This window comes from Petaurus breviceps, unplaced genomic scaffold (assembly GCF_028583685.1).
Source record: "Petaurus breviceps papuanus isolate PSGF00001 unplaced genomic scaffold, PetGlider_PUasm1.0 79, whole genome shotgun sequence".
NCBI lineage: Eukaryota > Metazoa > Chordata > Mammalia > Diprotodontia > Petauridae > Petaurus > Petaurus breviceps.
Window position 1 is genome coordinate 8073619 of NW_027186523.1, and position 25643 is coordinate 8099261.

General features: G+C 37.6%; 1 protein-coding gene across 1 annotated transcript in view; it reads right to left on the reverse strand.

Annotated features, from left to right (window-relative positions):
• LOC138175814 (scm-like with four MBT domains protein 2) overlaps window positions 1–25643 on the reverse strand; it is a 305235-nt gene that overhangs the window by 29775 nt on the left and 249817 nt on the right. The window contains exons 15-16 of the mRNA XM_069106316.1: window positions 25480–25619; window positions 1043–1152 (exon numbers count right to left, since the gene is read on the reverse strand). Coding sequence (XP_068962417.1) covers window positions 1043–1152; window positions 25480–25619 — 250 coding nt within the window. The remainder of the gene's footprint in view (window positions 1–1042; window positions 1153–25479; window positions 25620–25643) is intronic.

Sequence of the window (25643 nt, forward strand, 5' to 3'; positions counted from 1 at the left end):
CTTTTTTAAACTTGTCTTCAATGTATACAATGTGCCAAGGGTGAAGATGAAAAAAGTGTTTGCACAGTATGAGTTGGGAGGAAATATGGATTCCAGAGGAAGTAAGCCAGTAACAGCTAATCTATTTTGGGGCACTGAGAATTTTTTAAAAATCATCAAGTTTCAAAGCATTTTTTTAACATATAGTTGTCTGGAGCAAAGTACTTTCTCTATCACCTATGTATTCTTACATCCACTAAAACATTTGGCTGAGGGCTCTGAAATTCATATTTCAGGAAACTGAAAGCAATGTAAAAATTTTCTCCTTCAGTTAAGTTTACCTGCAATTCAATGGAGATAAGAAGAAAATATCTACCATCCCAAGAAAGAATCACTACCACCCACCTCCCTCAATCTGCCCCAAAGAAATGTGGATTCTTAAAAAAAAGAACACTTCCAGAGAGCAAGGGCTGTGTACAGATAAGTACAGATTATCAATATAGTTAGGTCCAGATTTGTGTGAATAAGGAATTCCCCAAGGTAGGTGCAATATTCTAATTTTCACTGCCTATTTCCAAAGGGTTGGAACCAATTACCATATTTTATATAATTATAACTTTGAAAAGTACGAATTCAAATATAAATGACCACTTCAGGGGATTCATTATTTGTACTAATCATGGACTTGTATTAAAACATGTTCTTCATGTATATGAGAAGTCTTTCTCCTTTATATCCACCAAAGCATACATAAGTTTACTTTAAGGCTACAGTATCATAGTCTACTTTTCAAATGAACCAACCAGATACTTGCTACTGAACAATAAAAAAAAAAAAGACTTTCAAACTCATACTTACAGAAATATATTGCCTAAGTTCCTGTCCAAAAGGTAATTGGATATAATAAAACTCATATAAATCTATATTCATACATAGCATATATTGCTTCTGGACAATACTTTAACCTCCTTTAGTTTTTTTTAATTGCTCATTATTGGGTCAATAAGACATAGCAAATTAAGCATTACTCAAAGCCAGGTTTTCCAGAGTTGAAAACACTTACTTTGCTTTCAGGGTCTCCTCCTGGAAATTCCATTGTGGGTCTTCCACAAGCTGTAGTTCCCTCAATACCCTTCCTGGCTTGTAAGCTGCATTAATTACCATGCTAAGAACCTTTGGGGGGGAAAGGGGAAAGAGAAAAACACAAAGCAAAATATTCATTATGGTGAACTTCAATGAGGCAATTTGGCTCATTTGTACAGAAACAAACTATCACCCTCACACTTAAAAGCAATAACAGCTTCACCTGAGTTAAGTGAAACATCTTGGTTAAGTGTGATGAAATCACCTTGAAAGATAACACTAAACCGGTTCATCACCAATTGGATAAGCAGGTGATGACCTCAATCCCACTGGTTAGTGAGCTACTCGTTATAGAGAAGGAATTTACTTTTTTAAATTCTCCCAGAATAAACTAATTAAAACCACTTCTAAGAACAAAAAAACCACCATATTTCTCTGACAGAATGTTGTTCTGATCATTTATTTAAGAACTATAATACAGATGGAATAAAGAAAAAAGAGACAGTCTGCTTATTTTGTCATTTCCTGTGCTGACAGAACCATTTATGCCTAAGCTCTGAATAGGTGTAGCTAGGTAACAATCCTCTTCAGTTTCCTTGGAATTGTCCCAATTTATGAGTATGTAATCCCTGGCAAACTTCCCCAGAAACATATCTATTTAGGAGGCTTTGGCTCTGGGTCTAATTCTCATATGCCTTTGCCCTGACTTGGCACTTCCAACTCAATGGCCAAGAAAATAAATATCTGATAGTATCTTCTCTAAAAGTTATGTTGATAATCTTTTGTTTTTATGCCACAGTCCTCTCCTGTGGTATACTACCCTAATTGATGCTCCTCTGAAATAAAGACAAATAATGAAACACAAATGGGACAAAACCAGCCATGTCTAGAAGAGTTGGCAATGTCTCCCATCTGTCCTACATATTACCTACCCAGGGGAAGGGATTGTGTTTCATAATCCATCCTCTGGGACAAGAATTGGTCATTGCAATTAATCTAAGTTCCATGGCCTTTAAGTGCTGTTTTCTGCAATAATGTTGTCATCAATGTTTACATGGTTTTCCGGGTTCTGCTTATTTTACCTTGCACTACATTTCATACAAATCTTCCCATGTTCCTCTGAATTCTTCATATCCATCATTACATACTCTATTACAACTTGTTCAATTGTTCCTCAACTGGTGGCTACCCACTTTGTTTTCAGGGTGTTTTATTTTGCTTCCACAAAACGTGCTGCTATGAATATTTTGATACATATGTGACTTTACATGCTCATTTTTTTTCACAATGAGTGATCTGAAGACACTTTTTTTTCTCCCAAGTCTAGCCAGTATAAACCTGAACACAGCCTAAATCAGATTATACCAACTTTTCAGAGAGATTTCACGTTGGGGGCACAGACTATATATGGAGTTACCTATATTCAGATCAATATAGCATTTCTTCAAAGGCTGAGCATTCAAATGCATGCTCCCTCAGTTGAACTGAGGCCCCTATTCACTTCAAGGTGTTTTAACAATGAATAGAGCTAGGAAACCTGAATGCTCTGGCATAGTCACTTTTTAATAAACAGATTATCATCATCTATTTATATTTATTGAATTCATGGCATGGAGGTATTTCTAGTTGGAGATACTGCCTAAGGAATTTGAAAGGACAAATCGGTATGGAAAGAAATATGTATGTAGGAGGAAGAGGGGCTAGGGATAGAGTTCCACAGCACCCCACAAAAGAAAAGGATACTAAAATATTTTTAATGCACAGAAGAAAAGCTAGACAGCTTCACATACAAGCAAAACAGTTTTGGAAGTTGGATGTTCAATTTATTATACACTTAAAAAGAAAAGCAAGTTCTATATAATGTTTAGTTTCATGTATAATCTTATATGTATACAGAAATACTCATTTTATTATGGGTATTTAAGTTCAATTTTTAAAAATCAAAAAATACATAGAAGACTGGTGACATAAGTGTTCAAACAGAGCAGAAATTTTTGCACAACAAAATAAATTCTAAAAGTGAGAAAAAATAGCTTATGTAATAGATGGACTGGCGCTATCAAAAGTAATATGCATTAATGCAATGCTGCATAATTACAGCAGGCATTATAAACCAATAAAAGATGAATGCTCAGCCCCTAAAGAATTACCATACTGACCCAAATACAGACGACCCTCAAATGTTGGCTGTACCCTCACAATGAAGTCTCCCTTTGAATGCAAACAACTTGCTTTGAAAATTTGATGGATATCAGAAAACAAATTTTTTTTCCTTCACAATTAAAATTAATTCTAACACCATTCATTCATACCATAAAAGGTACATTGCAGGTGTTCTCTTCTTCCTCAGGTTAGTATTCTTCTGATGTTCTGAGGGTCTAAAATTAAAATGTCTCTCCATCAACATGTTTCAAGAGCTATGCTAAAAGGACACAAGAATGAATTACAACTAGTTCTGGTGTGATTGTGTGTATGTGTGTTTTTATTAGAATCAGCATTTGATTTTTATTGTTGGCTGTCACTACACTTTATGGGAACTGAGCTTTAAAATAAATCTAATTAGAGCTGGCTGAAATAATGTACAAAGTGTTTACCAACAGACAATAAAATTTCAGCTGATTCTGTTCATTCTTTTCCGCTGAGAAAACCCCAAGAGCTACATTGCAGTAAGCTGAAATGCATTTTGCTCTTGTGAAAAAAAAAAGACCCATCTAGCTAAATTTAATACAGGAGTAGGCAGCAATTACATTGTACAAAACGCAAATGTTGGTTGTACCTTTAAAATGCGGGTGTAACATATCATTCATCTCCAAATTCTCTTGGCCTTTTGGCAAAGAAGCGAAACTGCTCCCCAAAGTAGCTTGAAGGACTTTTTAGCCATTCCCATGAAATAGCTAGGGAGGCTACATCAGCCAAAGAGCTTATCTGGATTTGCTATGCATATTCCAAGAGTTTCTAGTGTATATGGTAAGGGCACCAAATGATAACAATGGGGCAGTGACCCCTGAGGATGGTGCCCCTGGCAGCAGGGGATAAGAGGAAAAGGGTCACAAACGTGGAATCAACAGATCTTTGAATCCCAATTTGCTGGTATATAGGTGGCAAACAGCATTCAAAAAAAGGTGCCTTATGCTTCTTATAATACAAAGTCCTATGGGCTCCCTCTGAGAATCACTATGGAATCATCCTCAAACATTTATTGGATGCCTACTGCCACAACTAAAATATATTCCTGTTAAATCTAAACAAATCAATGCAACCATTATCAACACCCTAAATCATTTACTCAATAAGTATTTAATGAATAACTAAAATGTATATAACATTGTAGAAAACTCAAAAGAAATACGAGACTATTTCTGCCTACAAGAAGTTTACAAACGAGTTTAGAAAATAAGACACAAGGGTTATTTTTTTTAAGTAAATATACAAGATTAATTACTCGTGGTACCATATGGGGAGTATAATAATTTGATACTCTGCCTAATACAATAATATAAATGGAATTAGACTATGAAGTAGCTCAACTGTAACTTGATGTACCCTTTCATAAAGCTTCTCTCATAAATACTTGGTCCCTATGCCAAGAACATGCTGTGATTTAATTTTTAGCCTTGAAAAATTGTTTTAATGCAGAAATTAATTGCTGTTTTATAGAAGTTAATGATAAGAATATTTTTAGTCAAAAATGTATCAAAGTAGTGTGGAAATTTTTTACAAGGAGGCAAATTAGAAGAAAAGCTAGAGAAAAAAAATGGTGCATAGCTTCAATGCAACCTGTTTAACCAGCTGTTAAAACTCTGGAAAAAAAGGGATCGTGACATTGATTCTGATTGTAAATATTTTTAAACAAATTTGCTGTTGTTCAACCTTGTCACATTCTTTATGACCCCATTTGGGTATTTTTTTGGCAAAGATACTGGAGTGGTTTGCCATTTCCTTCTCCAGCTCATTTTTTACAGAAGAACAACTGAGGCAAACAGGGTTAAATGAGGCAAACAGGGTTAAGTGACTTGCCTAGGCTCCTATTGTATTTGTGGCTAGATTTGAACTCAGGAAGGTGAACTCAGGAACTGGCTCCAGCCCAAACACTGTATCTACTCTACCACCTAGCTGCCATTTATAAAGCAAAGCTAAATCATTATTAGCAAGTAGTCACTACCACAAGGAGACTAGAGCTGGGAAATCATCTCTCAGGTTTCCACTGGTTTCCTGGCTAAGCAAATGGACATGGCAGGCAGTAAAGGCCAACACTGTTAGGAGCTGAGCAGCTAGTAGCAGGCAGCCCACAAAATTCCGGAGTGCAACTAGAACCAGATTAAAACCTAAGTGGGATATGTTTAACAAGATAAAAATATGATACAACATAAATAATGCTAATTTGTGGTTTTCAAAGTCACTCTGCAGCCCACAACCATCCATTTCTTTTCCATTTCTATTCTCATTTGACACTACTGGTTTAGAATTGTTCTTTGTAGAACAATTAAGGGGATGCAAAAGACAGCAAGTCGTATCACTTCTTGAATCAGTCGAAAGCCGGGGAGTGAGGGGGGAAGCATCTGTACAAAGCTTACCATCAGATAAAACTAAATCAGATCCTAAGAAAACTTACAGATGGAATGGGAAAAGGGCAACAAAGACACAAAAATTATACAGATTTGTCAATGTTTCTACAGCAATCTAGGGTCAACATTAATTACATGGCAGCACAACTTTTGGACTGGCACCACAGAACTCAAGGAAATAGAAATGTTATGAACATGAAGTAAAGAAAAGCAGACATATAAAACCAAGCACCAAATCCAAGCCACAGGCAACAACACAATTATAAAAGCACTGAGGATTGGTTTTTAAGATAACTAAGGTAGGGAAAGATAACAAAAGGATACAGAAGTCACAAATGGCATTATTTATTGAAAAAAAAGTAAGACGACATTGAAGATAATTAACAAACACAAATGTCTTTCTTAATTTTATGAAATCTTTATGAGAGTCATCTACATATTTCTAAGTATCCTTGAAGAAAACAAAAGAAACAGGAAAGCTTTTGCAGATAATTTTCTAGAGTAGACACTTTTTCACAGGGAAACAAAAAATGAAAAAGGTAGAGAATACAAGGTCCTTTCATTAGATACAATGTTGAACAAGGACTTAGGAAAAACTGAGATCAAATACCACTTCAGAAACTATTTATTTGATCAGAAACTAGTTCTGGTCAAGTCATTTATCCTACCTGCCTCAGTTTCCCCAACAACAAAATTTGGACAAAAACAGCACCTCTCTCACAAGGTTTTTGTGAAGATCAAATGAGATAACATGTTATCTTAGCATTCGAGTGTTACATAAAGGCTGGTTATTGCCATTTTTTTTTATTAATACCAAAAAACAACTATATACTGGAGACAATAATACAAAATGCATCCTTAGAGGCTCTCTTCTAAAAGAGTGTCTCCCACACACAGATCTTACAAGATTCCTTAATACATATTTATCACAGAGAACTTTTGTTCAACTAACTCCTGATAATCAATTATTAACTGAGGCATAAAACAAGGAGATCTTCACTCACCAAAGGTACTTAACCATCATCATAAAGAATGTCCTGCACACATTACATACAAGTGAGAGATTCCCTATATATCAGGGTTTTATAGAGGTCTATAGAACATCATGGGGTCTACCGATAAATTTCAGGGTGTCCATGAATTTGGATAACGGGACCTCACATCTTTATTTTCACTAACTTCTAATTGATATTTAGCATTTTCTTCAATTATTAATTTTAAAAAGCCATTTTTTTCTGAAGAGTCCAGAGGTTTCATCAGACTATCCAAGACAAGAGAAAACAAAAAGATTAAGAACCCCTGCAAAGAGGGTGGGCCCTCCAGGATCCTGTTTGAAATTGATATTAAATTGATTGTACTATGCCCAAAGTACTATAGGGCTACCAAAATATTAACAGCAGAACTCTTTGGTGGTGATAAAGAAGAACAAAATCAACGTCTACCAATTGAATAATAATAACAATAATAAACTGTGACATAGAAATATAATGGAATATTATTAAAGAGTAAGAAATGACAAATATGAAAAATCAGAGAAACATAGGATGATTTATATGAAGTGATATAGGGTGAAATAAGTAGAAACTGAAGAACAACATAATGATGACAAAATGGTAAATGAAAGTATCACTAAAAGGAGGGTGAACTCAGAGACCAATCCCACAGTCAGAGAATAGATAATGAAACACATCTCATTCCTATAGTAAAGATGTAGCAATCTACTAGGACAAAATGTTTTACAAATTATCAGATACAATCACTGCATTAGGTGTTTTTCTCAAATGTTTTCTTTTTTTTTCCTCTGTCATGTTGGAGGATTCAATATGGAGAGGAAGAGAATTTTTCTCAAGAAATGTCTGTGATGCAAAACGAAAATAAAACGATAAAAATGCCATAGGGTTTCCTCACTAAGGTTCATACCTATGCAAAAGAGTCTGACCTACCCTACTAAGTCACATAACGAAAAACAAGTCAAGGAAGGATGCTTTATTCCCTAAATTGTAGCCCATGGAGGAAGACTATTAGTGCATGTTTTCTCCCCTGATCAGATCACATTTGGGTTACTGTGTTCAGGCTAGGTACCATATTTCAGCAAGGATATTAATTAATTGGGGAATATTCAGAAGAGGACAAATCATGATGGTAAAGGATCTCTAATTCATCATACAACATGAGTAACAATTGAAAAAACTGAAGATATTTATCCAGAAGAAGAGAAACTGTGTTCTGGTATTAGAAGAGCTGTTACATTAAAAACAAGCTTAGACTTTTTCAGCTTGTCCCCAGAGGGCAGAACTAGGAAAAATGGATTGAAATTGTAAATGGCAAATTAAAATTTGATGTGAAGGAAAAATTTCCCAACAATTAGAACTATTAAAAAAATAAAATGGGCTGCCTCAGGTGGAATTCCCCTCACTGGAGATCTTGAAGAAAAGGCTGAATTACCACTTGTTGAGCATGATACAGAGGGGATTCTTGTTCAGGTATAGGTGTTTCTGAGATTCATTTTATTTTATTTTATTTACTTTTTGCCTTTTGGAGGGCAATTGGGGTTAAGTAACTTGCCCAAGGTTACAGGTCTAGTTTTTTTGTGTGGGTGTTAAGTGTCTGAGGCCGGAACCGAACTTGGGTCCTCCCGATTCCGGGGCCGGAGCTCTTACTCACTGCACCACTTAGCCGCCCCAACTGACATTCATTTTAATTCTGAGATTCTGTATTACTCTGCACAGTCATGGCAGATAAGGAATGAGAATACAGTAACAAAAAGAGACTGGCCTGAATTGAATTTAGGAAATTACACACATAGCATTTCCATTAATTTTAAGATGATCCCTAACACACAAAAGCAATTTTAATACATTTTAATATGATGATGCTATAGATGACTATGAATCATGGGAAACTGTGATCTGTGAAGGAACAAAAGTTGAAGTGACCCAATGGGCAGTGGAGAGATACATGACTGGCATAGCTGGTGGTGTAAATGGGGAAAGTGAATCGCTATTTACATACATGTAAAACCAGTATACTCTTATGCCACTAAGAACCTTCTGGCAAACTATAATATCCTTTATATATTGTAATAGTTTCTGGTTTGAATTTGATTTTGCCTAATACTAGTTAGTGTCCCTCCCACTTTTCATGACTTGGCAATAGCATGGAAAATTTCAGACCACCTTTTCACTTGAAATCAACTTAGATTTTATGCATTAAATACTATTTTTTTAAGTAGTATATTATTGGGTTCTGATTTTCACAGTCTTATGACTTTCACATAAAGTAGAAAAGTGAAAGTTGCAAAAAGATGAATGACTTGATGTCAATAAGAAGAAACATTTATTAAACACCTACTATGTGCCAGAAAGGAAAACACAGTTCCTATCCTGAAGAAATCATAATTGAATGGGGAGAAGATAATATACAAAAAAACTATATTCAAATAGGAAAGGAACTAGCATTAAAAGGGTTAGGAAACAGCTCCTTACAGAAGGTGGGATTTTAGCTGAAGAGGGGTGAGGTGATGGTGGTGGTGACAGTGACAGGGTGGTAGACTAGTACTTTGGGAATATCACTATGACAGCTGAGTGGAAGAAGGGAAGTATAGAAAGCTTGAGGCAGGGAAACCAAAAGTCTATTGCTAGGGTGGGGGCAGGGTCCCTGAAGAGAAGTGGGGCATATATAAGAGATGCTGTAAAGGTAGCATTGACAGAATTTGGAAACCGACTAGATATGGGGAATGGGAGTTAAGGATGACACGTAGGTTGTGTACCTGGGTGCCTGGGCTCACCACCTAGGTAAGGAAAAAAGAAATATAAGGAAAAAGAGATCACATCTGTATTACTTGCATACAAAGAAAGATGAAAATGATATCAAGTAAGTATACAGTTGGAAAAGGTGAACCCATCACATAACAAACAGATGAATAATCAATAATGCCACAAGCATACGATGCACATTTACTAATTAATATTACAATTGTTAGTAAATAGTCTCCAATTATTCCCTTGGAAGAGAATATATTCTTTGTTACCCTTATTATTTCTATTATTAATTCAAACTTGACAAAACTGCCCTGAAAGAAGTTCCCTTGCTTCTACTAAAAACTTTTAACTTGGACTTCACCTTCATCAAGGATAACAGTTTCCCCAGGAAGTATCTTTCTCCCGCCCCCGGTCGGTTTCTCTGACACCCCTTTGAAGACCTAGTGATTTAACCAATTTAGCTTTCTGAGTATTTTCACATTTGGTCAACAGTGATTTTACCTTTGTTGTTTAATTACTTATCTTTTGGGCTGGGAAGCTTGTTTGTGATCAATAACTTTCTTGTAGCAGTCAAGCTTTTTATATAAATTTTTCAGTCTCTATGCTTCCCAAATATCTATCTTCCATCATTATAGAGCTGCTAAATTTGTTGGGTAGTTAAGTCTGTGTCTGTAGCACATGTTTCTTTTTTTTTTTTTTAAAGCAATTGGGGTTAAGTACTGCTCAAGGTTACACAGCCAGTTATTTCTGGGTGTGGTGCTAAGTAGCAGAGCCCAGATTTGATCCCAGGTCATCCCGACTCTGGGGCCGGTGCTCTTATTCACTGCGCCACCTGGCCACCCCTGTCCATGTTTCTTAATTTTGTAAATTCTGTGCTCCAATTTTTTCAGTCTTCCTTTGTCCTCCATGAAAAAAATCACTGTGATCTAAAGTAAATTATTTCTATCCTTCTGGGAGACTGAAGTATTTTTCTTAAGTTTTGTAGCACTTAAGTTTTAACGTATGTGTCTGTGTGTGTTTTAAGGCTTGGATTCCTCCTTATTGGAGTCCTGTGCATTCTATTTAATTCTGGGAAATTTTCATGGATAATTTCCTGAAATATAGTATTCAGATCCTTCCTTCCTTCCCCCAATTCTATATGACATCAGTAATCCTGTTAATATTTTATCATAATCTCATTTCTCAGTATTTTGCTTGGGTTGATGTATATGGATCAAATTTGAGTAATTCAATGATTTTTGAGCCCATATTACTTGCCTGTATGGATTGTGAGAATTTCCTATTATACAATTCATACTACTAATAATATAATGATAATAACTAACATTTACACAATACTTTACATATATTGTTTCATTTGAAGAGAAAAAGGCTGACAGACTTACCCAGGGTCACAAAGCTAGTGTCTTTGGCAGGGTTTGTACTCAGGTTTTCCTGAATCCAAATCCAGCACTATGTGCACTGCAGCACCTAGATGCCCTCTGACTTTTTCATTATTTACTCCTATTTTTCCTAACTCTGAATTCCATTTAATTGCATGATCAAAAAAAAAAATCTTTCTAGCTTGTTCTTGTTTTTAATTTGGTCCTTTAAAGCATAGCAAACAGCTGCTTGATTTCTTTGAAGTATCCCTTTGAAAATGTTCTTAGGATATCTTGTGTTGTTTCCCATTTCATTTCCACTGTTCCCAGTACTTCAGGTGACTCATGTGCTCTGAAGCAGAGCATCTTAACCACATATCCATGAACTCGTTTTTTTAAAATATTTTGATGACTATCTTTCAATATAATTGGCTTCCTTTGTATTCCTATGTATTTCATTTTACACATTTAAGATATATTATTCTGTGAAAGGGGTCCATGACACACAAAATGTTAAGAACCTCTGATCTATAATATTTTTAGCTGCAAGAGAACTTTGCTTTGATCATTTAAAAAATAGCTTCAATGGGTATGAATGTTTCAGCTGTTTCTCTTCTTTGTGGTGTGTCTATGTGTTATTGGAGTTTGGTGTTTTGGTTTTTTTTAAGCATTTCAGCCTTCTCTCCACCCAGAACTAGCAGTGGTGGTATCCATTTATGTGTGAGAAAGCTAGATCCTTTTAATTTTAAAAACACCAAAAGTTCAGTTCAGACTATATCATTCATCTGTAAGATATATAATATATATATTTATATATCAGACCCTTCATTAACATCCTAATGAATATGATTTGTGTATTATTTGAATCGAGTTTACATATGTTATATGGAAATGTGTTTAGTTCAAAAGGCCTTAACCACCATAAATTCACAAGTTAACTGATTTTAAAATATAATTAATAAATTAATAAGGTGAATTCACATCTTATAGACCTATCACTATCTAGTGAAGTATTTGTATTTAGATTATATATGTGTATTACTATATATCCTCATAATTGAGTCTAAATGTATTTTTCATAGTTCCTCTAATAGAAAATGTGCAGCATTATTGTTTCTACAATAAGGTACTTGGAATATATGCTTAAATTCACCTTACTCTACCCTGCCCTCATATATAAAAATATAGCAAACAATGGGCAAACCCTTTGAAATATTTATTATAAATATTTGGTATAATTTAGCCACTAAGTATCTTATACTGAGGTCTGTGCTCACAATGCTTTCTAGATATTTCATATATTGATTATAAATGATCTTTCCTTTTAGATGAATATATTAAAAAGCAACATTTCCTACTTTCTCTTAGAGAAAGTAATTTCAATCCAAGTAGTATTTTCATTCCCTGTTAAATTCCTCTGCCCTGACCACATCCAAATTTTGAAATGTCAATGCCCATCATTCTCATAACCTACTACTCCATCACATTCCCTTGGCTTCAGGCTACCTCTCCAACTTATCTCTCACAGTATTATCATAGCCACTCCATGTCTTTCTTTTTCCAATACCCTAGGCCAGTGGTCTCTGGCTGCCATTGGCTTTCACAGAATCCCTTAAAGAGGATGAAAGACACTCCCCACACACACACAGCACTGCGCTAACCCCCTCCTCCCCAAACACACAGAAAAAGAGAATACAAAATTTTTTCTAGAACCAGTAATTCTCAATGCATTTCCTAAAAGTAGTAAAAGTCACTGGACTTTCTTATTTTGTGAACTATTTTCCTAACTCATTAATTATGTCAATCATATTCCTATTGCCCCTAACAATGCTGCTGCTTTTTCCTGGGGAAAAAAAAAAAGCAATAATGAACATTTCCAGGTCAGAGATTGCATCTTCTACGTCTAGCGTGTTTTATGGAGTATCAGGTACATATGTAGTAGGAATTCAAGAAATACTGACAACAATTACTCTAACTAGAACTAGATTTTTTTTTACTTCTTATAAAGATTACTTAAGAATTCTTAAATCATATCATTAAAGACATTAAATCATATCATTAAAGACATATCAATCAAGACATTAAAATGCACTTTTTAATTAAAACTATTTAGTTATTTAAGAAAAATACCCCAAAGAGAGGCATAATGAATAAGTATTGAGTCAGAAAGACACGAATTCTGCTCCCATGCACCCATGGGCAAATCACTTAACTCCTTTTAGCCTCAGTTTCCTTAACTGTAAAATGGGGATACTATCTGCTATACCTACCTCTGCAAGGTGATTTACAAACTTCACATGGTATATATACATTATTACTATCACCATCATCATCACCATATGAGACCTGTGAGGATTAGTTCAACCTTTCTTTTTCACTCATAATCACTCTTCTGTATTTTACAAAGAATAAATTTAGGGGTGGCCAGGTAGCACAGCGAGTAAGAGCACCGGCTGCAGTGTTGGGATGACCTGGGGATCGAATCCTGGGCTCAGACACTTAGCACCCACCCAGAAACACCTGGCCGTGTAACCTTGAGCAAGTTACTTAACCCCAATTGCTTGGGGTGGCCAGGTAGCACAGCGAGTAAGAGTACCGGCTCCAGTGTCCGGATGACCTGGATCAAATCTGGGCTCAGATACTCAGGACCACACCCAGAAATAACTGGCCGTGTAACCTTGAGTAAGTTACTTAACCCCAATTGCTTAAAAAAAAAAAGAATAAATTTAACCCTAAACTTTATCATGTCACCTTTACATTTAACTGAAATATTTAAAAAATGATTGTCTTCTAGAAATCACTTGAAAAGGCTAAATAAGTTTTGTGTATTATGAAACAAAATTAAGATTTTTAAATGCAACATGACTACCTCAAGATTGCTGCCTGCCTTTTGCCCAATGCCCACCTGCCCTAAACATTATACAAATTGAACTAAATTTTAATTTTCTTGCTAATTATTACATGACCTTATTGACTTTTTTTTTTAAAGCAACTGGGGTTTAGTAACTTGCTCAAGATTACACAGCCAGTTATTTTGTGTGGGTGCCAAGTATCTGAGGCCAGAACTGATCCCTAGTCTCCTGACACTGGGGGCGGTGCTTTTACTCACTGTGCCACCTGGCCGCCCCTCCTTATTGACTTTCTAACAAGCCACATACCAGTAGGAATCCTTAGTTACACATTGACAAATATGATTTAGTTATTTTTGATAACTGACTATTTTTTCAAATATATCTTATTATGAAGGAATTTTTCTTCCATTAAAGATCAAGAATACAAAAATATGTCTTACTTCAAATCATTCTATCAATAAACATTTATTAAGCACCTAACTCTGTGCCAGGTACTGTTTAGTACATTCTAAAAAAAATACATACCAAAAAAAAATCCCTTCTCAATAAAAATGATTTTTTACAAGCTGTTTCTAGTTAGAGTAATAAATCAAGATTTGGGTGTCTTGAAATCTTTTGACTTCAAGTAAATTTAAAGAGGTTGAACTAGTGAAATGTTTTGTTTTTAAAAACCAACCAATCTACTAAGGGTTCTTCCTACTGCAGTGTCTGGAAGGAGACTGTTACTAGGGAGCCAGCATTTAGTCACCTCTGTCTAGATTTCCGTCAGGGTCCTTTCTGTTTCTCTCAGCTAAGGATTCCTAATTATGGCAATTGAATATTGCCTAGAAACCAAGCATAACAAAAACCTTTCTTCTCTTCAAATTCCTTCCAAGATCTACCAGATTTCGTTTGGTTTGTATGTTCTATTTTGTCAAAAAAAGAAACACAAGTACGACTCCCCAGAAGCTCTCCCACCCTAGTCCTGGTTTAATTAGGAATTTCTTCATAAATGGAGGAGCCTACAGTGAGTGGTATTTTTATGTGTGTATTTATGGAAGCTCCATTGGGTAGTATTATAAAATGCTTCAGAAGCTCAGCAAGTTCTTTCTGACAGAGTTCCAAAAGCATAGTTTTTATTTTGGTAACTTTGTTCAAAGTGAGTACTGAGATTCTCAAAAAGGTTTCCTTTGAAAATACATCATTTAAAAGGCATTTGAACAAAACTACCTCTACTTTGAAAAGCTATTTATTTCCTTCCACCTCCCCTCCCCACCAACAGGATTCTATTATCATATTAGCAATGTTCTGTTCCAATGACATTATCTTTTAATCTCATTCATATACAGATAAGCACTGGGGAAAACTGACAATGCTTGAAAAAATGTTTCTCCTGGGAAAAGAAGAGAGTAAAATGTACCAGATGACCGGTCTCCCCCTTAGGGAATAGACAATTCCCAATGAAGTCAAGAAAAGGAATATAAGGACAGATGAGAAAACTTAAGTAATAAAGTAAGAGATCAATTTGACTTTGAAGAGTGACTTTGTTCACTGTTCACTTTTTTTAACTGGAAGATTCTCTTTATGAAAATCCAGGGAACAGTGATATCAGTATCGAATGCAATGACAGACTCACTATTAACATTTAATAAATATTAAATCACTCTTACAATTGGCATATTTGGGGATATTTCTCTTTGTGGAGTGGCAGCTTAAAACTCTTTTTACTTGATTTTTGAGAATGGTTATTAGATGAATTTTGTAATTCATCTCTCCTAGCCAAAATCGTACCCATCCTTCAAGGACCACATGGTAAGCTACCTATTTATGAAGACCTGTCCTGATCCCAGCAATCTGAAATGATCTCGTTTTATTCTAATCCTTCATGGTCTCTGTACTGGTATAAATGAATCCCTTCAATTAACAATCATTTATTACATGCCTACTAGGTACGAGGAATACCAAAACAAAAAAAAGAAACATCCTTGCTAGTTTGAGATGCATGCCTGTAAGCAGCAAGCACCCCAAGCGTGCTCAGGGTGGCTGCCCATACAGGTTCTTGGATCTGCTTTGTTAAAGGAAAGCAACTCAAAATGGGTTAACAAGCTTACTTTAATCAGTCAGACATATATCGTTTACCTTGTTCAGGAGAAAAGGTCAGCACCCCGAACTTCAAAGTATACAGGCAGAATTATCAAGACAGAAACAGATCAAGTAGACAGATTTCCAAACTGTCCAACCATTACATCCATACCCAGTCAACATCTGGGTTTCCACATCTGGGTTTTTCAAAGCCGGGGGGGCCCTGGACAACGGCTTCCCAGAATACAGATCAAATCACAGAACACTTCTCAAAGGGAGCCCCCAAAACAAAGCTACACATCAGGGCTTATATAGCCTTCTCCTGGCTCAGAGAATGTAACAACCTTTTGGACCCACTGGCCAATCAAAAAGTATCTACTGAAAAACAAGCCTCCCACCCCAGGCTTCAGGTGAACTTTAGCCTAGGGGCAGGGAAGATCTTCCAAATTTGCATTCCCATTACAATGCCACATATCTGTCTGGAACTGTCTAATAGGTCACTGGAGAAGCGGGGACTGAAGGTCAGGGGAGAAATGATGGTGGAATATATAGATCTATGAGTCATCTGCACTGAGGTGGGTGCTTATGATAACCAAGTGGGTGTAGAGAGAGAAGAGAGACCAGGAGGAAACCTTGGGAAACACCCAGAGTAGGGAAAAGTATGATATGGATGATGAGAGCTTAGCAAAGGGATCTGAGGAACAGCAGGTCTCAAAAACTCAGAGAGAAAAGTAAGCAGAAGAGGTTGTTCAACAGTAACCAATACAGCTGATGGGATGAGGAGGATGAAGACAGAGAAAAGGTCATCAGAGGTGGCCATTAACAGATCTTTGGTAAATTTAGAGAAAATAATTTCAGTTAAGGGATAAGGTGAAAACCAGACTGCAAAAGGGTGGAGGGATAACGCTAAGAAGGGATGCTGAGGGATAATGGTATAGAAGCAGCGAGTGCAGACAGTTTTTTTCAGGAGTTTGATTCAGAAAGGGACGAGAGGTATAGGACGAAAGCTTCAAGTCGCAGAAAAGCATAGTGAAGCCTGAGGGACAAGACCAACTTGAGAATGCTTGAGGACAGGAGAGAAGGAACCAGTGGAAAGAGAGAGGCTGGAAGATTCAACAGACATAGAGAAAGCAGATGATTAGGTCTGTAATCACATGGATAAAATGGAAGGGACAGGAAGCTGAACAAGATAAAGCTCACATAAGGAGGAGCTGGCCTTGGCAAGGAAAAGGTCCACTTCATTCTAAGAGGCTAGGGGAAATGCCGAGAGTGAGGAGTCATGCCAAGGGGCTCTGACATGAAGAAGAGGAAGGAATTCTAGCTGACGCATTCATTTTCTCAGTGAAATTAGAAGCAAGGACTTCAGCTAAAAGGATGGGTGTAGGGGGAATTGTAGGAAACTTGAGAGGAGGTTTAGATGTTTCTGCAGCAAGGAAGTGAATCAATTAAAGAGGAATAAAAGGACTGCCTTGCTGCATCGAAGGTCTAGTAGAGATTAGACAACATAAATGCAAAGTGTACTAGGTCAGCCTGTGTGAATGGGGAACAGAGGAAGTCAATGATGGGAGTGATCCAAGGCTGGGGTTTGGCAAGGGATGAGTATGACCAGAGATCAAAGGATTCAAGAGTAGGTGGCATTATGGAATTTAAATGGTTAATTAAAAGGCTGACATTTGGAAAGGATGAAGGTGCAGGTAGAGCAGGGGTAATCACCAGAGAGAAGACTGAAAGGTGGAGGAATTGGGGGCCATGATGTGGTGAACAATAGGTTTAAGCATGGTGAGAACGGTAAGAAATTGTGATCTGATAAAAAAAATCTCAAGTTATTGACCAAGGAAGTAGAACTTTTGTAGCTAAACAGTGAGACCTATTGGTGAGAACATCCATAAAGAACTGAGAGATTTGGGCACCTTAAAGAATACTAACTAAAGAGTATATCGTCCCCTAGTATAAGAGCAGCAGTTGATGCTGAACCCCTTGAATGGAAAAGGAGAATGAACTGGGTGTGGGGAGGCAAGTAAACAACCAGGACCATAATCTGTATATAAAGGGGGAAAAATTCCAGTAGAGTAAATTTCAAAGGAGGGGAAGTTGCTGAGGATGTTTACAAAGGGACAGTCTGGATGTGATAGTGGGGAAGGAGTATTTTCTTTCTCTGGGACGATTGGATTGAGGAGTACAAGAGAAGGTACAAACAGCCAATGCTAAATAAAACAACCAAGGCTGCAGCAGCATCTGGGAAAAGTCAGGTCTCTAAGGGCAAACAGATCAAAGGGTATAAAAGGAAGAGATCCCAGAATAACAGGATGTTTGTCCAGCGTGGAATTCCCGGTGAGAAGAGATGAAGAGTGACAAGGGAAGGGTGGAGTTAAAGAGAACAGGGGTGAAAGATTGTGAGGGTAAGAGTTGGAAGGAGGTGACTTCTGTGTCAGCAATAATTAAATAACTCTGGGGTAAGGAGAGTAACAGGTGGTGGGACTTCACTAGCTATACAGCAAATCAAGATCTGCATCAAAATTAGTTTGTTGCAAATCTAAATGAACACACTCTATACATTCTCATATAAACTGCACCAGTTATTTAAGATTTGTCCTTTTCCCTCTTGCATTCTTTGTCATCAAAACTTGCTAATTCTTCTCTAAAACTATTATGAGGGGAGACCAGTAAAAACTGCCAAGTATGCAAAGAAGCAGGGTTTCACAGGATGTAGCAAGGCTCCTGGCTGATAAATTAAAGAAGTATAATGAAGATAGGGAAAACTTAATCTGGATAAAATACCCTACTGACCCAGAAGTTAAGAACAAGATGTAAGTAGATACAGTCAATTATTCAAGGAGGAAGATCTACTTCTGCTCATTAAACCATTCTGGGGGCAAGAATGCAGATTCCTGTGTACAGAAAATAACATCACTGACAAAGAAGCCCTCTAACCTGAAGAACAACAAAGGTAGCAGGTTGGCAGACACTCCATTCAATGCAGAATTTTAGGGCATGGAGACCGAATAAAGCTTTAATGCAGTGTAACAAGTTGAGATTTCACTGGAGTCTCCAGCTCAAACCTATTTCACATGTCAGTGAAGCAAAGAAGGGTAGCAATAGGCCCAGAATCCTCAGTGACAGCATGTCTGCCCCCTCTCTTTCCACTTCAGATGGTGTGGATGGGCAATATTTCAATCCTCTGCTATGTTGTTGGAAATCATAATCCACTTCACTGGCTTATATTTGTCATACTTATTGGAACCATCTCAAATCCAGAGATAATTACTAGAGGGCAACGTTTTGCAGACTTGCTAATATTCTATTATCCCAAGAAAGCTGGAGAGAAGAACTGTGATGATGGATTGTGATCTCTAACAAATCCTAAGAGTCAGGTTGGTAATGGGCTGAAAGGTTGCTCAATAAAGACTGTACTTAAGAAGGAGGCATTTTTATTCTATTATGTACAGTTGTGATGCTAGGACCTACTGCAGATAAGATATCACTGAAACCCTGGCATCTAACGTTTCCCACAACCCAGATGATTTATTTTATCACAGTTTGCCTTCCAAAATTGCCACTTAGTAAATCAAAAAGCATTTATTAAGCGTGTACTGTGTGCCAAGCACTGTGTTAAGTGCTAGGTAATCAAATATGAAGAACAAAATGCTTTGTTTAAGGAGTTTACATTCTCACAAGTGAGCAGATAAGTAAACATGTAAGTATATACAGATTAAAATAAAGAGAATAAATACAAAGTGTTTATACACAATTTAGTCTGAGAGAGAGGGCACAGAAAAGGATAATAAATCAGGAAAGGCTTCAAGCAGAAGATAATGCTTGACTTGCATCTTAAAGGCGAAGTAAGGAGGGATGCAGGGTGGGCAGCCAGGACAAAGGCATGGTGGCCAAAGTGAACCTTTGTGTGGGAAGAACAGAGAGAAAGCCCATTTAGGTAAATCCCAGCATGTGGGCAGGGGCTTATTCAATGAGGCTGGGAAATTAGTTGGGATCAGGTTACAAAGAGCTCAAAAAGCTAAATGTTGGAATTTCTCTTTTATCCAGGAGGCAACAGAGAATCACGTTCAGACCTAGGTCTAATATAGGGGACAGAAGTTGGAAATAGTGCCAATACTTTAGTCCTTTCAAAGTACCAGAGATGCTGAAGGAGGAGGCAGTGACTTAGAGTCCTCACACATCAAATTTCTCCTTTTATGACCTATTAACCCTCCCCTGCTCTCCCCCATCCCACCCACAAACTGAACCTCACAGTCTCTCTATGCCTCCTCCTTGCTTGAGTGTGGGCAGCATGCATACTGAGAAGCCTGCACTGCCTTCAGAACCATTCTAATGGTTCTTTTATCATCTCCTTCTCATAGCAATGATTTCACCCGTTTATGCAGTATTACATCTTGCTGCACCTGGCCACAGGTCTAGCTTGAATTATTACATTCTCATTCTTATTCATTCTCTCCCTCTCATCATTTATATTTGCTACCATCTCTTAAATGTTCATGAAGGTTGAACTGGTTATATCTATAATTCTGCATTCTTTGATTAGACAGTACCTTCCATCTTTTGGGACTGACTGAGACCTGGATAAATCTTGAGACACTGTTTCTCTCTTCCCTGGTGACACTTTTCTTTCATATGCTGTACTCACTGGCCACAGGAAGGGAACCCTAACATTCCTTGTTCCTTCTAAACTAACCTTCTATGTTTCTCCAAAACACTTCCACGTCTCCCTCATTCTCAAAAGCCCTGACTGGGTCCCACCCTACTACTAACTAACATCCTCTATCTTTGTTCCTTTTCATCTAAACCATCTAAGATCAGTGCCTGTTTCCCTTCCTCTCCCTCTTCTGAAAACAATGCAATCTGGCTTCCAACCTCATCTTTCAAATGAAACTGCTCTCTCCAGTTACCAATGATTTCTTTAATCACTCAATCTAATGGCCTCCTCAGTCCTGATCCTTGCTGACCTCCTGGCAGTACTACTTTGGATTCCCTTCCCCTCCTAGGTAGTGTCTCCTCTCTAGGTTTTTATGACACTACTCTTTCCTGGTCCTCTTGCCATGTATTTGATTGCTTCCTGCTTTTCAAACTCCCTGGCTAGATCTTTATCCAAACCCATTGAGAATGGGTTTCATCCAAGGCTCTTTTCCAGGCCCTCTTATCTTTTCACTATATATGATGTCAGTTCCTGATGATGCCAAGATCTATATACACAGTCCTAGCCTCTCTCTTGAGCTATAGGCAGTCCTATGACATCAACCTGCCTTTTGATAAAGACATCATTGAGATATCAAACTGGATGTCTCACAGGTATCTCAAATTCAATACACCCAAAACAGAATTCATGATCTTTCCTCTAACACCTTCCCCTCTTCCAAAGCTTCCTATTACTACTGAGTGTACCACCATCTTCCCAATCACCAGGTTTGTTAACTGAGGTATCATCTTGAACTCCTGATTCTAGCTCACTCCAAAAATCCCAAACTTGGTTTGCCAAATCCTGTTGTTGAAACATTTCCCCTTCTTTCTTCTGATGCACCTGACACAGGCCTTCATGACTTCAGACCTGAACTAATACAACACCAGTTGATCTTCCCTCAAAAGGTTCTCCTTGTTCTAATTCGTCCTTGACTTTACTGATTCCTATCCTTTTGTTATACTGGCATCAAAGCTTTACCAAATAACCTTCCCAAATGACTATATTCACTTGATGTTTATACTGAACATATCAATATGTGTGCTTGCTATCTAGTACAACATGCAAGCCTTTCCAGTCGAGATTGTTTTATTCTTTGTATTAGTATGCCCAGAGCCTATCACACAGTAGGCATTAATAAATGAATGAATGAACCTAATTAAATCAGGTCTTCCCTCTTACTCTAGGTTTGACCTTTCCAAAGACCACTCCTACAAACACTGACACCACTGCTGTTCTTTAGATTGTTTAGGAAATGAAGGGTCATTCAGCATTATGAACTCACTAGACACATTGACATCCTTCACTTTTACATCACTATGATTTCTCCTGTATCCATCCCCTCCAAAAGAGGATGACAAAGAATTTTTTTTTACAGAGGAAGAGAAAAAAAATCCATCCAAACTGGATGAATCTCCAAACTGATTGATACATCAAAAAAAAAAAAAAAGACATTAAATCCAATGCTTCCCACCTGCCCCCCCAACCCACCTCTGCAAATTTTTAAACAAGTATTTCTAACATCACTCACTGCCTAAAGAAAGAGAGATGCTCTGCTTCTCTTCAATTACCTTTTCAATGTTAAATGTTAAACACACACACACACACATACATAGAGGCACTGATGTTAAGGGGAAAAGCATTAGCATAAATATTGGTTTGGCATAACTTATATTTTTCTTACACTTACAGAACTGAAGAGCTTGCAATCCTCCCTTGCTTCACACACTTTGTAAACATCAGCACAAAACTAGTTCTACCATCAGCAAACTGCTCAAGCCTAGCTTTGAAATTTGGCCACTATCACCTATCACATCATGAGCTTTCTGATTAGGAATAACTAACTAGTTTTGACTTAAAAAAAATCACTTAATAAAAGTCAAACAATCCAAGCATAGAACGGGCTTAACCTTAGGCTGCCCTGCTGGCCAACATACCTGACAGATATCTGAATATCTTATTTCAACAACTGGAAAAGACAATTCACTCAGAAACAGCCCTGAAAAATCCATTAGTTCAACATATTTTCCCAGGCCTTTTCAACACACCCACATACACCCACACACACAGTGTCATAACAAAGATGTGCCTATGGGCACCGAGTAGCAGCAACTTTCTGGAAGGCAATAACTAGTGAGGATCTCATTTTAAATTTTTATTAAAATTCTTCCCTGTGCCTCCGATCTGGTATCTTTTTTGGCTCAGCTTAATTTCTTCTGGGTTGGTGGTCCCATGGCAAACTACATGGTGATTGTTAATCGAGGCATCCTATCACATACCCCATTTGCTTTCCCACCTAGAACAACTAATGGTTAGGGAGAACACTCAGCAATGTTAATCCACTTTCCACCCCAGCAGGGCAGAACCTCGGCCTGCCAACTTGCCAGATACAATAGAGTAAACATTTTGCATTTACCTTCCCTGATAAACTCCTTTAAGAGGGTAACACATGAAAAAAAACTGTTTCATTTTGCTGCTGCCCCACCTCATGTGTTAAAGTTTAATTTTTTGTGCCCTGAGAAATTAACTACAAAAGGTTCACTCCTCAATACTTGCCACAAATGAAGAAAGGGACGCTGTTGTCCCTCTGCTTACGGGAGAATTCTGATGCTTAGGGAAACAACAAAAGAACAATTGTAAGGAAAGTCCAGACATTGATCTACAGTTTCCATTAATCAATCTAGCTCTGCATGAAACACACTCATCTGGAAAGAAGAGGGATAATGAAGAATCAGAGAATTGGAAGTGATTTTTAAAAGGTCATTTAGCCAACTCTGGAATCAGCAAGACCTGAGTTCAAATCTGACCTCAGACACCTACTAGCTGTGTGACTCTGGGCAAGTCACTTAATCCTGTTTGCCTCAGTTTCCTTATCTGTAAAATGAGCTGGAGAACGAAAAATGAAATAAGGATTCCAGAGTGAAACAAAGAATAAAAAGGATCTGAGGAAACTAAGGCATAAAGTTGTGCTGGAAGACTAGAAGGTAGAAAAATAGACTACAGAGGAGAAGGAGGACCACTGAATACTTGACCCAAGAGGAGATGGATAGAAGAAGTGGTTCCTAATACCCCAAGATGAAGAGTTAAAGGAATAAGACAGGAATGGTGGGGGTTGGTGGCCCCAAGAGAGATGGGGGTACTGAGGCTGCCACTTGTCAATATGATATTAATAACAATGAGGTTAGTCTGCTGTTTCCTGTCTAGAAGGCAACCAAGAGATTCCCAAATCTGACTGACCATCACTTACCTCTGCTTCTTCATGAGGTGACAACTTACATTGCCAGAAGTTGAGAATTAAAAACCTTGAGGAAGACACTGGGCACTCTGTGGTCTTCACAACTGCTTCTAATGAAAGTCAAGGACTTCAAAAAAGAAAGCAGAATTTGTGAAGCAAATAGCTGATGAAAGAAAGTGATAAGTGGCCTAGAATGAGATTTGGATTTCTGAATCATGGGGCCTAAAAAATAGGGATGATATCTCAGTGCCAGGGATGAAATATGACTGACCGGGGTTGGTTAAAAAATGCTTTTTGTCTGGAGTCTTGCAAATCAAAAGGCTTTAGACAAAGAGAAAAAGGAAATGAATGGAGTCTACATATAGCCACCAGGCTAGATACCTAAAGAGTTGTTACAGTATGTAAAGAATAGTAGTAGACATGACCAGATGAAGGTATCCAAGAAAGGCTTATAGACTTTGAGCCAGAAGGAACTCTAGAAGTCATCAAATGTAACCTCATTCTACAGATAAGGAAACTGAGGCAAACAGAGGTTTTAAGTGCCTTACCCAGGGTCACAGTGTTAGTAAGTGCCAGAGGTGACACTGGAACTCAGTTCTTCTGATACCAAGTCAATTGCTTTTTTCTACAACACCACATTACTTCAGACCTCCAATCCTATGCCTTAAGGACATAGCCTCAGTTATCCAACACAAATGTATAACGTATAGGAAACAGACAAGGTTAATTAGGAATTTTAATGCAAGTAGGCACATTTGAACTCAAAGATATCACTGAGACCCAGTAGAAAGAGGCCTATGACTGAAATAAGTCTCAGGGGATATCTTCTTTGAAAGGAAGGAACAAGGCTGGGTAAGGGACGGGTGGATAGGGAGAAGTGAGTATCATTTTATTTTAAGATAGGGTTCATCTGAGAATATCTAAGGATCACAGGGAGAAAGAGTTGTAGGAAATACCTCATTCTGCAGGAAATACCTTATTCTTCTGAAGGAGAAACAGAAAAAATGTACTACAGAACAACAGAAGAGAAGGAAGCAATAGAGGAGTTCAGAAAACCTATCAAAACTGACATGAAAACATGACAGAGTAAAGGCACACTTCAGTACTCTGGCCATCTGTAATGGGCATTCTGCTAAGAGCAGAGCAACCGTTCACTGCTTGGTTTGACAATGATAGTTACATCCTTCCAGAAAGGTAACGAAACTGATTAGGGGATCTGCGATTGTGGACCTGAGTCTGACCCAAGTCAACACCAGCATAATCAAGATGAATTATTTATCAGGGATGTCATCTTCTAATAGAAAGGAATACAATGGAATAAGATGTTTTCCTATTGATAGTGTATGTGATATAGTATGATGGATATAAAAACTAAAGTGTTTATCAATAGTATGTTCCCTGTGTCCCAAGTGATGCATAGCTATGGAGCCTTGATGGGGAAAGGTGGAAAACAGCTGTGGAATGACCAATCTGATGTGCCTAGATCAGGAATGGAACAGTTTCTCTGGGACTAAAATCATCAGAGTACCCAAGAGAGTGGGGTGGGTGGGAGGAGACTGTCTAAGAAACAGAGGCAGCAAAAGCAACAGGTCTCGTAAATAACCACTGCATCTTCAAACCAAAGGAGTCTTTACATGTGCATATTTTTACAAGAACATGAACTGCTCATAAGTCTTTGCAGCTGCATTTGTAAATACTGAAGATAAATGACAGAATTTTAATTTTCAAAAATGAAAGACAACACTGTGTGTGTGTGTGTGTGTGTGTGCGCGCATCAGTAAGTGGGACTATTACCCTATTCCCCCAGGGTTTTGTTCTCAAGTTCCATCAATGGCATCAGAATGATTTTATCGACATACTAAAATAAACAACTCATAATCGTGAAAACATGATACCTCTTTAAGAACCAGCACGCATTTGCCAGGTCCAACAGATTGAGGTAGCTCTGCGATTCTTCCTTTGTTCAGGTAGGGGCCTGAGAAACACCGGTGGTTGATGAAAAGCTGAGGGCAGCAGTATTTCCCATTGACAGTACCTGAATGAAAAAATCAACATGGCT